The following is a 10796-nucleotide window of genomic DNA, read 5'->3' as shown; positions in this document are numbered from 1 at the left end:
GGGGCGGGTCTCTTTTAAGGGCGGAGTCCTCGCAGTGGAACAGCGTCATGTCTCTTCTCCCCGCTCCGTCCCCTCCTCTCCTCCTCCTGATTTCACGGCCCGTAATGATGTCTGCTCAACAATAGAGGAGCGGGCGGGGGTAGGGACGGGGACGGGGGGGGGGCGGGGGGCGGGTTCTGTAATCCAACACCCCCCCCCCACCCCTCCCCACTACGCCTCCCTCCCTTCGCCCCTCTATCAAGGCCATCAGGGGCAGTGCTGCCGGCTCCACCCTCCGCCTCCACCTGTTCAGGTATATTCCTCAGACGAAGCGTTCTGTCCCGTCCTAAGACTTGCCGGCTCCGCCTTCTCGCTGCTTCTTGCCTCCGCCACCGCCCCCACCCCCACCGCCTCCGCCCCCTCCGCCCCCGCTGCCGTAGAGGGCGGGGTTGGCCAGGAGGTGGTGCTGGGCGGCGCCCATGTAGGGCGCGGCGGCGGCGTAGTTAAAGATGGCGGGCAGGAAGGGCATGGCCTCCATCTTGTCCCCGCCGGGGGCCATCATGTTGAGGGCCACGGGCAGCGCCGCCAGGTTGTAGGGGTAGGCCAGCATGTGGGGGCTGTACAGCAGCTGGTAGGGGTCCTGGTAGAAGCTGGGCAGCTTGGTCAGGTCCGCCCCGGCGGGAACCATCACCTTCCCCAGGGGCCCGAAGGGAAGGGCCCCCGCCGGGTAGGACGCCATGAGCAGCTCCTCCTCCTGCTGCTGCTGCTGCTGCTGCTTCTTCCCCGAGCGGTACCCCCCCGCCATGAGGAGGGGCAGGGGCAGGTCCTGCACGGAGTAGCCCGCCGGCGAGCGCTCCTCCTCCCCCTGCCGGGACGGCGGCGCGTCCTGGTACTCCGGCGGCGGGGGCGCCCGCTGGAGGAGCAGGGCGTGGCCCGAGGGCCGCTCGCCGGCCATGCCCCCGGGGGCCCCCGAGGTGTGCAGCTGGGGCCCGCCCCCCCCGGTTAAGGGCTGGTGGGCCGGCCGCTTGCCCTGGGCGAACCCCGGGCGGACGGCGTTCGGCGACCGGCGGGGGGATTTGGGGGCGTGTCTGGGCGAGGGGGCTACGTTGACGGTGGCGGGGGCGGGGGTGTGCTGGGGGGACGGCGCCGGACTCAGCGGCTCCTCTTTGGGGACCAGCAGGGCCGGACCCTCCGTCTCCGCGTCTCTGCTCCCCCTCTCGGGGTCTCTGTTGCCGTCCCGCTGCATCTCCCGGGCCCGCAGTCTCTCCAGTTCCCTGGCTCGCTGCCTCTGCGCCTCGCCCTCCCTCTCCCGCTGCCTCTCCCTCTCCCGATGCCGCTCCATCTCCCTCTCCCTGGCCAGGATGGAGGACATGGTCAGGTCCTGTGCCTCGGTGGGGGAGGGGCTCCTGGGGGCCCGGTAGGGGAGCCGGAGGTCGTGCACCGAGGCCGGCTCCTCGTAGCCGCCGCCGTGCAGGAACACGCCCGCCCCTCCCTGCCTCTCCCGGTCCATGATCACCCCTTCTCGCTTCGGCATTCCCGCCGCCGCGGGATGGGGGGGAGCGGTCGGCATGGCGACAGGGGGAGTGGCAGCCGCGGTCGTCCTCGGGTGCGCCGTCGCCGGCGAGCGTGCGGCGGAGGGGCCCGGGGGCGTGGTAACGCGCGCCGGGCTGGGGGTGCCGTGCGCCGCGCCCTCCGGGGGTCTCCTCTTGGTGGTGCGGTAGTCCAGGCACTCGGAGCCGTTCATGACCAGCACGCTGTGCAGGGCCGAGGGGGCGGCGGCGGCGGCCGGGCCGGGCTCCGCGCCGGGCGGCGTGAGGCTAACCAGGCGGCTCGACGGCGTTTGGTTCGCCGCGAGCGGGCTTGGTTCTCGCCTCGGAGCGGGCCGCTCGCGCTCCGTCGAATCGTCGGCCCTTGCGGTGGGGTCGCACGTCTGTTGTTCGCTTTCCGACGGGCCTTGGCAGTGCTGGGACGCGGCACAGTCCCTGCTGACGCTGGGGTCCGGTAGAGAGTAGCTGATGACGGAGACAGACTGAGCGGTGGGGACCTGCTCCTTCTCAGCCGCGGGCGGCCCCGCGCTGCCAGACGTAGCGGGCGCCGTCACCGTCACGGCGGCGGCTGCGGCCGCTCTGGGCTCCGTCTCCTCCCGCTCGGGGGAGCTGCTGAGCTCGTGGCGTCGCACGTGACGCGTCAGCGCCGAGGACGTCTTGCACACCGTGTGGCACTGGGGACAGGTGTGCCTGGCCAGGGCTCGGCGGCTCAGGCAACCCGAGCTGGTCGAGTTGGTCCTGATCAACGGACCCAGCCCTCCCGCTTCTTTGGCCTCGGCTTCCCTCTCTGTCGCTGCCTTCCCCCCGCCCCCTTCCCCCTGGTCGTTGAAGCCGGATTTGTGGGGCAGGGAGGAGGGCGTGTCGGTGGGCCGGGGGTGCTGGGCCCTCTGGTGGTCCTCCAGCTTGTCTCGGGAGGGGAAGGTGGCTCGGCAGAAGAGGCACACGAACTCTAGCAGGTGACTCAGTTCGTGTTTGTCCCGCTTCCGGGCGCTGGAGAACCAGCGGCCGCACGTGCTGCACTCCTCCGCGTTGCCATTGGTCCAGGGCCGGCGCTTGATCGCCAGGGGAGGAGGGGCTGAGGTAGAGAGCGAAGGCAACCGGGAGCGGGGAGGAGAGACCACGCGTTGGGCCGCCTCCGAGTGTTCTTTCAGCACTTTGCCGGCTTTTGGCTTTGGCGGAGGGAAAGAAAGTTCCTCTTTTGTCTTTTCCTCCTCCATCTTTGCGTCACCGTTTGACACTTTTTCCGTCGCCGGTGCCTCCTCCTCTCTATCACTCTCCACCACCTCTTGGCCCAGCTCCTCCATTGTAGCTTCCTCCTCCTCCTCCTCCTCCTCCTCCTCCTCCTCCTCCTCGCCCGGTGACTTCTCCGTCTCTTTGCTGACGTGGCTCATCAGCCTCTCGGCCCTCCTCATGAGACGCAGGGAGCGTTTGTACTGCAGCCTCCTCTGCCAGTTCTTCGCCCTCTGGAGATGAGCCTGGGCCTTCCGCTTGGGCTTGTACGAGTAGTACGGCCGCCACAGATCGTCCTCCGCGTCGTTGTCGCTGTCCGCCTGCTCGCGCACCTCCTGCCGGAAGTAGTACTCCCTCACCTCCGAGGGAGACTTGGAGACCTTCGCCCGCACTGCCGCCTCCTCCTCCTCCTCCTCCTCCTCCTCCTCCTCCTCCTCCTCCTCGTCCGGTTCCGGCTCGCTCCGCGGGTCGGCGGTGGCGTCGCCGTGGGCCCGGTGCTTGTGGTGGTGGTGGTGGTGGTGGGAGTGGGAGTGCGGGTGGCGCGACTCCTTGGCGTCGGCGGCCGCGACCGCCGCCGCCTCGGCCTTCTTGGTCTTTGGAGGGGAGCGGCTCTTGTCCCGCCGGAGGTCGGTCTCGGAGATGCTGCGCTTGACGATGGCCTCCTCGCCGATGCGCACGGTGATCTGACACAGCGGCCCGCCCCCCGCCGCCGCCGCCGCTAGATGCTTGGTGGCGTTGGAGCCGCCGTCGCCCTTGCTTTGGAGTTTGCGTGACTTGTGGTGGGAGCGGCCGCCGTGCTCGGCGTCCTGCCCGCCCCGGGACCCCCCCTCCCCTGTGGCGTCGGAGCTATCTCTAGACCTCTTTCTGTGCCGCTCCGTGCTCTCTCGCTCTCTCTCTCTTTGCTTTTTGCTTGACCTGGATTTGTGGGTCGCCGCGCCGTCGACGCCCTCGGTGGAGGAGCTGCCGCCGCTGAGCAGGCCCCTGCCGTTGCCGGGGGTGACCTGGTTGCAGTGCACGATAACAGAGGACGACATGCCGGCGCCGTGCACGATCACCGAGGGTTTGGTCGGGGCGTACGCGATCACAGAGGACACGTTTCCCGTTTCCCCGCCTCGACCGTCTTTGGGGGTTTTGGTTCTGCTGCTGCTCGATAGTTTATAGATGCCGCCGGATCTCCCCCCGTGCTCCGCGTCCGGGGCCTCGGCGTCACGTCTCCTCGCCAGGGGCAGGTCTGTAGCGGCGAGGGCCGAGAGCGCGGGGTAGTCGCCGTGCTCGGGGCCCATGGAAACAGGGAAGTCGTCGGGGAAGGCGTCTGGGTCAGGCTTCACGCTGATCAGACCCTGGAGGTCTTCCAGGCCCAGGGCTCCGTCGCAGCCCTGGGCCGCGGCGTCGGCCGGGGCCAGGAGTAGGCCGTCGGCCACGCCGTCGTTGTAGGTTTTGTAGGCCCGCTTCTGGGCGCGCATGGGGAGGAGGCGGTAGAGCTTCAGGGCGTTGACCTTCTGCTTGTAGCCGCCGTTGGCCGTCTTCTCGCTGGAGATGAGGCTGGGGTTGATGCCGTGGATGGTCTTCTGGTGCGTCTTGAGGTTGTAGTAGGTGGCGAAGGCGTCCCAGCAGAAGATGCACTGGTAGCGGCGCTCGCCCGTGTGCCACACCTCGTGCTTGGTGCGGTACTCGGCCAGGGCGAACACCTTATCGCAGAAGTGGCAGGGGTACTTGCGCCGCCACGAGTGCACGTTGGAGTGCCGCTTGAGGCTGGACAGCGTCATGTAGGAGCGCTCGCACACCGAGCAGAAGTAGATGACGTTGCCGTCGACCACCTTCACAAAGTGCTGCTCGTCCCCGGCCAGCAGCTCCGAGGCGGCGGCGGCGTCGTCCGCCTGGATGCGCGCCAGCAGGCTCCGCGCCTTCTTCCCCGGCCGCGCTTTGCCGCTGTCGATGGCGCCGTCCGTGCCCACCACCACGCCCCCCTCCACCCTCACCTCCCCTTCCTCCAGCGGCTCCTCCTTGGGCCGGACTTGGAGGGAGGGGGCGGGGCCTGCTCCGGCGGCGGGGGGCGGGCCGCCGGCGGGGGGCGGGGGGTTCCGGCAGGAGGCCTCGTGGGACTGCAGTCTCTTGCTGTGGATGAAGGCTTTGCCGCAGAAGCGGCAGCTGAGCGGCCGGCTGCCGCGGTGCAGCCGCATGTGCACCGTGAGCGAGGAGGCGGAGCTAAAGAGCCGGTGGCACACGCCGCAGATCAGCTCAGGCTTCAGGCTGTCGCCGGCGGCTGCCGGGGGGGGGATGGGGGACGGGTGCGGGGGGGCGGCGGGGAGGGCCTCCGGAGGGGGGAGCGGCGGGGGGAGGTGGAGCACGGGCGGCTGGAGGATGGGGGTGCCGTGCGGGCCCTGCAGCTTGGCTGCGCCGTGCTTCCCGGCGGTCTTCTCCGCGTCCCGGCCCCTGGGGCCCGGGAACGCTGCGTTGCCCAGGTTGAAGAGGATCTGGGCCGTCTGGGAGGGGGACACCGTCCCGTTGGTCCCCCGCGGGTGTCTCTCCTCCCAGCCGTCGCCGACCCCGTAGCCGCCCGCGACGGACCCCCCGGGGGCCCGGCTGTGGGGGAAGCGGTTGCCCTGGGCCTCCGGGCTGACCACCTTGGAGCACTTGAGCGGCGGGGGGGACTTCATGTCCTTCGTGTCCTTTCTGATGAACGCGCCGGCGGCCATGGGGGGGGCCGAGACGAAGGGCGAGGAGGATGGCGGGCTGTCGTGGCGCGGGGGCTTGAACGGCCGGTGCTTTATGTCCATGGTGGCGTCCAGTTTCCACAGCGAGCCGGCGTCCGAGCCCTTGGCGCCGGAGGAGGGCCGGCGCCGGTGGGGCGAGGGCGAGGACGAGGAGGAGCCGCGCCGGGGGGGGTGCGGCGAGGTCAGCGAGGGCGGCAGCGGGGCGGCGCTGAGCGGGAAGCTGAGGGTGATCTTGGCGTTCTTGGGGCCGTCGGCCATGTCCTCCAGGCGGTCCTCCGCGGCGGCCTCCGCCCGGACCCCCGGCTTGCCCTTACCCTTCATCCCCTGGCGCTCGGCGCGGGGGCCCCCCTCCCCCGCTGCGGGCTGGGGGTCCACTCCGAGCCTCGGCTCGCCGCCGGGTCCCCGGGCCCCACCGGAGCCACGGCGGGCGGGGCAGGAGCGGTCCGGCGGGGGCCCTCGCGTCCCGGGTAGGGGGATGGCGTGGGGGGGGCAGAGCGTGTCGACGACGCCCGCCAGGTCCGACGGCACGGAAGGCGGCGGCGGCGGCGGCCGCGACTGGCGGCAGGCGGCGCCCTGGCGCGCTGCGATGTGTGCGAGGTCGCAGAGGGACGGGAGATCGGGAGGAAGATGCTGTTCGCTCAGATGTGCACGAAGGGGGCCCGCGCGAAGGGGGTCCCACGCCTTCTCACCGGACACCATGACCGGCCCCCGAAATCTGAGGGGGGCAAAACACAAAGCAGAAAAACACAGGAAAAAGGGTTAATGAGCTCCAATGATCAACGTCGTCGTATCTTGGGCACACATCTCGGTGACTCAACGGCAGTACCCCGGGCTCTCGCGGTGGCGGTCATGATTCTGGCAGAACACTTTAGTCCGGCGGCGGAAGAAAATGGCATTTCTCAGCAGTGCTGCGCTCGCAACAGCTTAGCCAAGAATTGAAAATAGAGGGAGGTTGGGGGGGGGAGAGAGAGGGGGAGAGGGGGAGAGAGGGGGAGAGGAGGCAGGAATGAATGTGCGCAGCAGAGCTGGGTTACATTTCAGCCGCCCGAGTGTACAGCGTTCACAAAGTCAACCCCGAGGTCCGTACCGCTCGTCCGTCACACGACATTGCCCCCCCCCCGCCTTAACCGGGGAGGCGTTCAGATCGCGATCGAAGATATCCCGCAAAAGAGAACGCCGCCGTTGACTCCGCCACAGCGGCCCTTGGCACATGTGGCAGTGTTCGAGCTCCGTCTAGCTAACCAGAAGTCTGCTCGGCGAGAGCAGCGGGGAGAGAGAGGGGGAGAGAGAGGGGGAGAGAGAGGGGGCGGGTTCCCGTCCCAGCCTTGTTAGCCGTTTTGTGGCAGCTAGTATCTGCTGGGCATAATTCTAACCATTTATTTGGGAGGGAGCAGGAGAGAGAGAGGGGGGGGGGGGGGGGGAGGGAGGGGAGATGGTGAGAGGGGAGCGAGAGAGAGGCAAGGGGAAGGGAGGGAGCGAGAGGGAGGGTGTTTTTCCGCCCTTTGCATCCGGTACACTCGCAGCTGAGGCTCGAGGGGATGAGCGGCGGTCCACTTCCCATTTCCATTCTTATTTAACCGCGATGGCGGCCTCGGCGGCGGCGGCGGGCAGAGCACGGGCCCCCCCCCCCCCCCCCCCTGTAGCACCATCGCTGCCCTCCTCAACGCAGTTTTTAACGCCGGTTATAGAGAACAACGCCGATCGGTCGATGGCTGGCGGGCGACACTTTGGTGGGGTTTCGAAAGTGAGCAGGAAAGAGGAAAGGCATGGAGCTGCTGTGAAACGATGTGACGAGAAATATAAGAAGGAGGAGAAGGGAGGCAGGAGAAAAAAATCCACAGTCATGCTTTTTTTTTTTTTTTTTTACCGCCTGCGATTTTCAAGCAGCACAGCAGCCAGCAGGAAGGCAGGCCGCTGTAAAATTCCACAGGCAGCCCTAAACAGGCAGAAACTAGGTCAGCACTGTTATTGCAGAGGAAAGAGCAGGGAGAGAGAAAGGGAGAGAGAAAGAGAGGGGGAGACAGAGGGAGAGAGAGGGGGAGAGAAAGAGAGGACGAGACAGAGGGAGGGAGAGGGGGAGAGAAAGAGAGAGGGAGGGAGAGACTGAGGGAGAGACAGAGTGAAAGAGGGAGAGAGATAGAGAAAGAGAGAGGGAGGGAGAGACTGAGGGAGACACAGAGTGAAAGAGGGAGAGAGAAAGAGAAAGAGAGAGGGAGGGAGAGACTGAGGGAGAGACAGAGTGAAAGAGGGAGAGACAAAGAGAGAGAGGGAGGGAGGGAGAGAGAGAGAGAGAGAGAGAGAGAGAGAGAGAGCGAAGGTGAGGGAGCAAAATAGAATGGAGGGACAGCGAAAGGGCAAGGGATGTGAGGAATCGGAAAGAGGGAGAGAGGGAGAGAGAATGGACAGAGAAGGGAGAAAGAGCCAGATACGGGTTGTGGAGGGGCTGGAACGAGAACAGCCGGACACACTGACTGCACAGTTGGACAGACAGACAGGAGCCTCTGCACAAAAGCAACGCAACATGCGAGCAACCCAAGGCCGCCGAGCCCCCATCGATACATTCAAGCTCATCAATTATTCAGAGGATTAAAACGAAAATACCATATTTGACACTTTTCCATCGCCGTTGTGAATGGAATACTATACACGATAGTAGAGCCCGAGCAGGCCTGCCATGAGATTACGTAAGATTATGTAATTTTACCCACAAGGAATAACACATGGTCAACGATGTGGGGGGGGGGGAAGGAAGAAGAGTTTGAAATGAGAGTCTGAAACGCGTAGCCTGTAGGTTTGTATTTTCCACCAGACCGCGCAAAGACTACAGCCAACGCAGATATAACTGAGCAATCACGAAACCTCTGTGATCCGTAGGAGGAATAAGTTTGTGCGTGTCATCCGTTCCGATAGGGAACTCTGGGCTTTGTAGTTTGTACCGTTCAAAGATGAACCGTTTGTTTAACGGACACGATTATAGCCTGACATGCAATCGGTCTAGCGAGCGCCGTGGAGAATCAGGTTTTGTTTGTATAAAAACACATTAGAACATGACCCGGGGAGCACTTCCGGTACATCAGCGATTAACTGCTACGTTTTTTCACTTCCCTCTAACATTGTAGTCTGTCAGGGTTCATAAGGTTTGACTGCTAGTCGGTCTAACCCTGAGCGGGGCGAGGGAACGTAAACACAGCCTGTGTGTGTTCGAACGTGTAGGCCCGGCATCAAGCTGTGCTCACTGTCTGCAACTCACGCTGCCATTCACACATTCCCAGTGAGGTGGTGGAAACACAAGAAAGTTGATGGGTCAGATCAATGTTAAGAATGGATTCGGGGGCCTGTTTAGTTTTTGAAGAGTTCTTAAACCACGTTCAATGTCCTCTGGTATGTAGTTTAACCATCGAGACGCCATCGACCGCTGTGGACAAACCCACAGGAACAAATATAAGAGGCCCACTGTTTTGTTCGGTTTTGCCGTCGGGGGGGAAGTTACTCAGTGAGAAAATGCAGATCGATTTCCATGGCATTATCGTCACGGAGACTATGACTCGGATGGGGCAACCATGTAAATACACATGCAAAGCAGGCGGGGAAACATGAGTCACGAGTCACGAATCACGATGGAGACAGGTACAGCGAGCCGAACCCAGAGACATCAACCATTAGTCAACCCCCGTCGGTGTCCATACACAGCACACAGTAGGCCTACATAAATATACATACAGATATATTTATATATCTAAGGGTTTGTGCTGCACGGTGACATGGATGAATAGGCCCGTACAGATTTAAATGTGCATACACAGTCTATATATACATACAGGGACGTGGATATTCGTGTTTTCTCTCTCTCGAACGCGGGGGCCTTGGCTGTCACTCACGCATGCGACACCAGCGGAAGGTAGGAAATCCCTCATGTTCGAGCCCCCATCCCTGCCACCCCACACCCAGCCCCCCGGCCCCCCCCCCCGCTCAGGAGTGGGCGGAAGCGTTTAAGAGACGGCGCAGACAGACGGGCAGAAATGCAGGCAGGCAGGTAGACTGAAAGTGAGGCAGGAAGATGGGCAGACAGGCAGACACAGTCAGACAGTCACAGTCAGGCAGTCACAGTCAGACAGGCAGAAAGTCAGGCAGGGCGAGGCAGTAAGACACAGGCAGACAGCCAGGCAGGCTGACAGACAGGCAGTCAGACCGGCAGACAGGCAGACAGACAGGAGCTAAAAATGACACCATTTCATCTGCCGCTTGCACTGCGGGCAGGGAAATGCGTATGAAGGCGCCCCCCTCTCTCCCCCCCGTCCCCCCCTCTCTCCTATTCCCCCCCTCTCCCCGTGACGCACGTAGCAGCAGCCTCTTCACATGCAGAGGGTCGGGCACGGCGGCCCGGCCGACTGTGACAGGCGGCCACTTAATGCTACCTCCCACGCAATGATGTACGCGCACGCACACGCACATGCACATAAACACACACACACACATGCACAAAAAACACACGCACACACGAATGGATGCACATACACACACACACACACACACATGCTCGCAAACATACACACACATGCACATAGACACACACACACACGCAGGCACACACATGTGTGTGTGAGTGACGTGGGCTCTCTCTGGGGGAGGGGGGGTTGGGTTAGATGGTAGAACATTTCAATAATAAAAGCGAAAACGCCTACACACTCGCCAATGCTGAGCCCTATATGTGTGCTGATGTAACTGCGTAGACACACACACGCGCGCACACATACAATTCACGCGCACACATACAAACCTATGGTTCACGCACACACATTCAAACATGCATTTTCCGCGCAGACACACACAAATTCGTGACCCCCCTACCAACAGGCGAGGACCTTGAAGTGAATAGCTGACAGAGAGCCGTGGCACCCCAACGACAGCTCTCCGCTAACAGGATGTTTCCGCACAAAAGTGTCGCTCGCCCAGAATATCGTCTGTCTTTTTTCTCTTTTTTCTTGGAGGGGCTTCAAAGAGGCCCAGACTCAACAAGAGATGCCCTTGGCGCTGGGCGAATAACTGACCGGTCTGCCGTAGAAGGAAAGAAAATCATAAAAATAACCCACATGTAAAAGAGCAGACAATGTGGCCTACATAGAGCGCGCACACACACACCAAACACACACACACATGTTCAGTGAGGCACGGTCGAAAGCAACAGCAACTTGTTGCTGCGACGTTGATTACCGTCACGTAAAGTATGCGCCCCGATTAAATGAAGAGGCTGGGACCTAGCTGGCTTTGGACGCTGTGTATGTTTAACTTTGTGTATGTTTATGTGTATGTTTAACTTCATGTATGT

At 63.2% G+C, this 10796-nt stretch overlaps 1 protein-coding gene across 1 annotated transcript; it reads right to left on the bottom strand.

Annotated features, from left to right (window-relative positions):
- Nucleotides 1–211: 211 nt before the first annotated feature.
- zbtb4 (zinc finger and BTB domain containing 4) lies at nucleotides 212–6693 on the bottom strand. The gene is made up of 3 exons (XM_056576165.1): nucleotides 6558–6693; nucleotides 4816–6185; nucleotides 212–4770 (listed from the first exon to the last, which is right to left on the bottom strand). The coding sequence occupies exons 1-3, from the start codon at nucleotides 6680–6682 to the stop codon at nucleotides 326–328; spliced, it is 5940 nt and encodes a 1979-aa protein (XP_056432140.1). The 5' UTR covers nucleotides 6683–6693; the 3' UTR covers nucleotides 212–325.
- Between the last annotated feature and the right edge of the window lie 4103 nt (nucleotides 6694–10796).

The sequence above is a fragment of the Gadus chalcogrammus genome, chromosome 17 (genome assembly GCF_026213295.1).
Source record: "Gadus chalcogrammus isolate NIFS_2021 chromosome 17, NIFS_Gcha_1.0, whole genome shotgun sequence".
Taxonomy (NCBI): Eukaryota; Metazoa; Chordata; class Actinopteri; order Gadiformes; family Gadidae; genus Gadus; species Gadus chalcogrammus.
This window is presented reverse-complemented; position numbering and strand designations above follow the sequence as displayed.

Coding starts and splice junctions, on each gene's coding strand:
- zbtb4 (XM_056576165.1), bottom strand. CDS start 6,682: ATGTGCCAAGGGCCGCTGTGGCGGAGTCAACGGCGGCGTTCTCTTTTG. Junction 6,186..6,557: donor TGTCGTGTGACGGACGAGCG/GTACGGACCTCG, acceptor TGCCCCCCTCAG/ATTTCGGGGGCCGGTCATGG. Junction 4,771..4,815: donor CCCCCCGCCCCCCGCCGGCG/GCCCGCCCCCCG, acceptor CCTCCCTCCAAG/TCCGGCCCAAGGAGGAGCCG.